The 3,733-nt window shown below is 57.7% G+C and overlaps 1 protein-coding gene across 1 annotated transcript; it reads left to right on the top strand.

Moving 5' to 3' along the window:
• Positions 1 to 202: 202 nt before the first annotated feature.
• Positions 203 to 1,633, top strand: Adrb1 (adrenoceptor beta 1). Its single transcript, XM_004659316.2, has one exon. The coding sequence runs from the start codon at positions 203 to 205 to the stop codon at positions 1,631 to 1,633; it is 1,431 nt and encodes a 476-aa protein (XP_004659373.2).
• The last annotated feature ends 2,100 nt before the right edge of the window (positions 1,634 to 3,733 follow it).

The raw sequence follows: 3,733 nt of genomic DNA, 5'->3' as shown, positions 1-3,733 counted from the left end.
GCGGCAACAGCGACAGCGACCGCGCGCGGCTGCGGTGGCGAAGGCGCCCGGAGCCCATGCCTCCGGCCCCGCGCCGCGGTTGCCCTGACCTGGCCGCGACCTCCCCGCGTGCGCGCCCCCTCGCCCCCAGCTGCTGCGGGGCTGTTCCCCAACCACGGCCCAGCCCCGCCACACCCCCCGCCCCCGGCCTCCGCAGCTCGGCATGGGCGCGGGGGCGCTCGCCCTGGGCGCCTCCGAGCCCGGCAACCTGTCGTCCGCGGCGCCGCTGCCCGACGGCGCGGCCACCGCGGCGCGCCTGCTGGTGCCCGCGTCGCCTCCCGCCTCCCTGCTGCCGCCGGCCAGCCAGGGCCCCGAGCCTCTGTCGCAGCAGTGGACGGCGGGCATGGGCCTGCTGATGGCGCTCATCGTGTCGCTCATCGTGGCGGGCAACGTGCTGGTGATCGTGGCCATCGCCAAGACGCCCCGGCTGCAGACGCTCACCAACCTCTTCATCATATCCCTGGCCAGCGCCGACCTGGTGATGGGCTTGTTGGTGGTGCCGTTCGGGGCCACCATCGTGGTGTGGGGCCGCTGGGAGTATGGCTCGTTCTTCTGCGAGCTCTGGACCTCGGTGGACGTGCTGTGTGTGACGGCCAGCATCGAGACCCTGTGTGTCATCGCCCTGGACCGCTACCTGGCCATCACGTCGCCCTTCCGCTACCAGAGCCTGCTGACGCGCGCGCGGGCGCGGGCCCTCGTGTGCACCGTGTGGGCCATCTCGGCCCTGGTGTCCTTCCTGCCCATCCTCATGCACTGGTGGCGGGCCGAGAGCGAAGAGGCACGTCGCTGCTACAACGACCCCAAGTGCTGCGATTTCGTCACGAACCGGGCCTACGCCATCGCCTCGTCCGTGGTCTCCTTCTACGTCCCCTTGTGCATCATGGCCTTCGTGTACCTGCGGGTGTTCCGCGAAGCTCAGAAGCAGGTGAAGAAGATCGACAGCTGCGAGCGCCGCTTCCTGGGTGGCCCTGTGCGCCCGCCCTCGCCGGTGGCCTCTCCGTCGCCGGGGTCCCCGCGTCCAGTGGTCACCGCCGCCGCCGCCGACTCGCTGGCCAACGGGCGCTCCAGCAAGCGGCGGCCCTCGCGCCTCGTGGCCCTGCGCGAGCAGAAGGCGCTCAAGACGCTGGGCATCATCATGGGTGTGTTCACGCTCTGCTGGCTGCCCTTCTTCCTGGCCAACGTGGTGAAGGCCTTCCACCGCGACCTGGTGCCCGACCGCCTCTTCGTCTTCTTCAACTGGCTCGGTTATGCCAACTCGGCGTTCAACCCCATCATCTACTGCCGCAGCCCGGACTTCCGCAAGGCCTTCCAGCGCCTGCTGTGCTGCGCGCGCCGGGCGGCCCGCCGCCGGGGACACTCGGTCCACCGCGGGGACAGACCGCGAGCCTCGGGCTGCCTGGCCGGAGCCGGACCGCCGCCGTCCCCCGGGGCTCCGTCGGACGATGACGACGAGGACGTCGGGGCCACGCCGCCCGTGCGCCTCCTGGAGCCCTGGGCAGGTTGCAACGGCGGCGGGGCGGCGGCGATCGTGGACAGCGATTCGAGCCTGGACGAGCCGGGCCGCCCGGGCTTCACCTCGGAATCCAAGGTGTAGGTTTGGACCGGGTGCTGCGGGGCGGAGGGGAGGAGGCGGAGAGCGGAGGCGGCTCCGGGGCGAGGGGGCGCGCGGATGTCCTCGGGCAGCCTAGCAGCCGGGCGCCCCGGAGCCCCTAGCCTGGACTCGGGCCCCGCGCGCGCCCACCCCGCCCCCTCCCCAAAGAAGAGGCGAGCCCACCGAGGCGCCCCCTGAAAGGTCGCCCAGCGGGAAGGAGGAGAGCTGTGTTTACTCAAGACCCAAAGCAGGTGAACTCGAAGCCCACCAGGGTGTCGGAATCATCCCAGACAAGACAGAAAAGCCCCCGGCGGACCGTTGCACACAGCAAGGAAAGTTTGCAGAGCAGCTGGGAGAGTGGCTTTCTGGCTTTTCTCGGGTTCGTCTCTGTGTGGGGCTCGTGGTCTCTTGTGGGTGCGTGTGATTGCAGCTTAAGGTGTGCTTTTTCCTCCCAGGTGGGTTTGGACACCTTTGGCACGGACCCGAGTGGAAACCGGGTGGGGAGTGGAAGGGATGGGAAGCCTGTCATTTTGCCTTCTCTCTGGTCCGTGGGCCAGGAAGGGGACCCCTCAGCCCCGGGGTGGGGTTGGGAGGGTGACATTGGTCAGAATGTGTTTCCTTTAGCTTTCCAAAGAATTGCATATCAATTCGGGCATAATGATGTCTGCTGTTATTAAAGCAATGGGAAAGAACCAGATGCAAAAAGAAACAGAAAAAAAAATCTCGTTTCAAGAATGTTAAGCTATTCTTGGAGCTGGTGTCACCTTGCTTTCCGTAGGGCAAACCCTGCCCCCTGCGCGACTCGGTGGTCTGGCTGAGGGTTTTCTACCTCACACTGTGCAAATTGCACAGCAAGACAGAAAGACTTGTTTATATTAAACAGCTTATTTATGTATCAATATTAGTTGGAAGGACCAGGCGCTGAGTCTCTCTGTGACATGTGACTCTGTCAACTGAAGATAGGTCAGGAAAAAAAAAATTTTTTTTTTAAGCAAACAGTTCAGATTACTGCACATGTGGGTAAAAACAAGACAAACAACAAAAAAGGAATGGTTCAAAATGCCATTTTTGCACAGTGTTACGAATTGTAAAGTCCACGGAACATGTTACTTGCACAAAAAGAGATATTTTTAATGGGTTGGGGCGGTGGGCAGATCTTAAAGACTCAAATAAAATTCCAACTCAACATCTGTTGTCTATTATGTTATTGAGCTAATGATTGGGGAATACTTTTTATATTCTTATCATGGTACTGTAACTGTTATCCATATTATAAATATAACTATCTACGTATTTTTATTATTATTATTATTATTGTTTTTTTATGTCCAATTGCCCACGTGAATCTGCTGGTGAAATTTAGCACTTGTGTGTAAATTCTATTTCCTCTTGTGTGTTTGACTAAGTATTTCTACTTTGGTGCATCTAACTACTGTGTGAGGAATTGGTCCGTGTGCAATAAATCCCCGTGAAGCACAGTTCAGCATACATACTGTGTGTCCGTCAGGGTCAGCGATGATCATGAAAAGGACAGTTTGTTTGGTTCAGAATATAGACTGGAGTTCTGAAATGGCTCTTTTAATAGCTTTTCAATGACTCAATCACATAGCAAAATGCCTCTAGACCAAATAAGGCGTTCACCTACCGAGAGCTACAGATTTGCCCTAAATTTTCACAGCCAGATTCAAGGTATTCCAGACTACTTGTAGGCGCCTTCAAGATCCCATCTGCTGCATTTGACTTAAGAAGTGACATATGGGATGTGTGTCTTCTAGAGAGAGAGAGAGAGACAGAGAGCGAGAGGGAGGGAAGACAGAGAGAGAGGTAGGTAACAGTTGTAACTTTGCGCAGAAAGTGAAATGAAGACGAGCTCGCCAAGCAGTCAGTTGCCCACTTGGCATGAGGTAAATGGCTGCCATGGGTAATTTTTGTTTCCCCATTGGAAGTCAGTCTACAGATAATCCATGTGTGTAGATTTGTCCAGCGGCTATTTAGAATGGAAAAAAAAATACTTTCACGGTGAAGCACAAATGTTAAAGGGCTTCTGAAGTAAATATGCTTTGTCTTGTGCCAGTAAGTTGTTGGGTTTTTGGCAGAAGTTCT

Source organism: Jaculus jaculus, chromosome 1, assembly GCF_020740685.1.
Source record: "Jaculus jaculus isolate mJacJac1 chromosome 1, mJacJac1.mat.Y.cur, whole genome shotgun sequence".
Lineage (NCBI taxonomy): Eukaryota > Metazoa > Chordata > Mammalia > Rodentia > Dipodidae > Jaculus > Jaculus jaculus.
The sequence above is the reverse complement of the archived record's forward strand: the minus strand, read 5'-3'. Positions and strand labels throughout refer to the sequence as shown.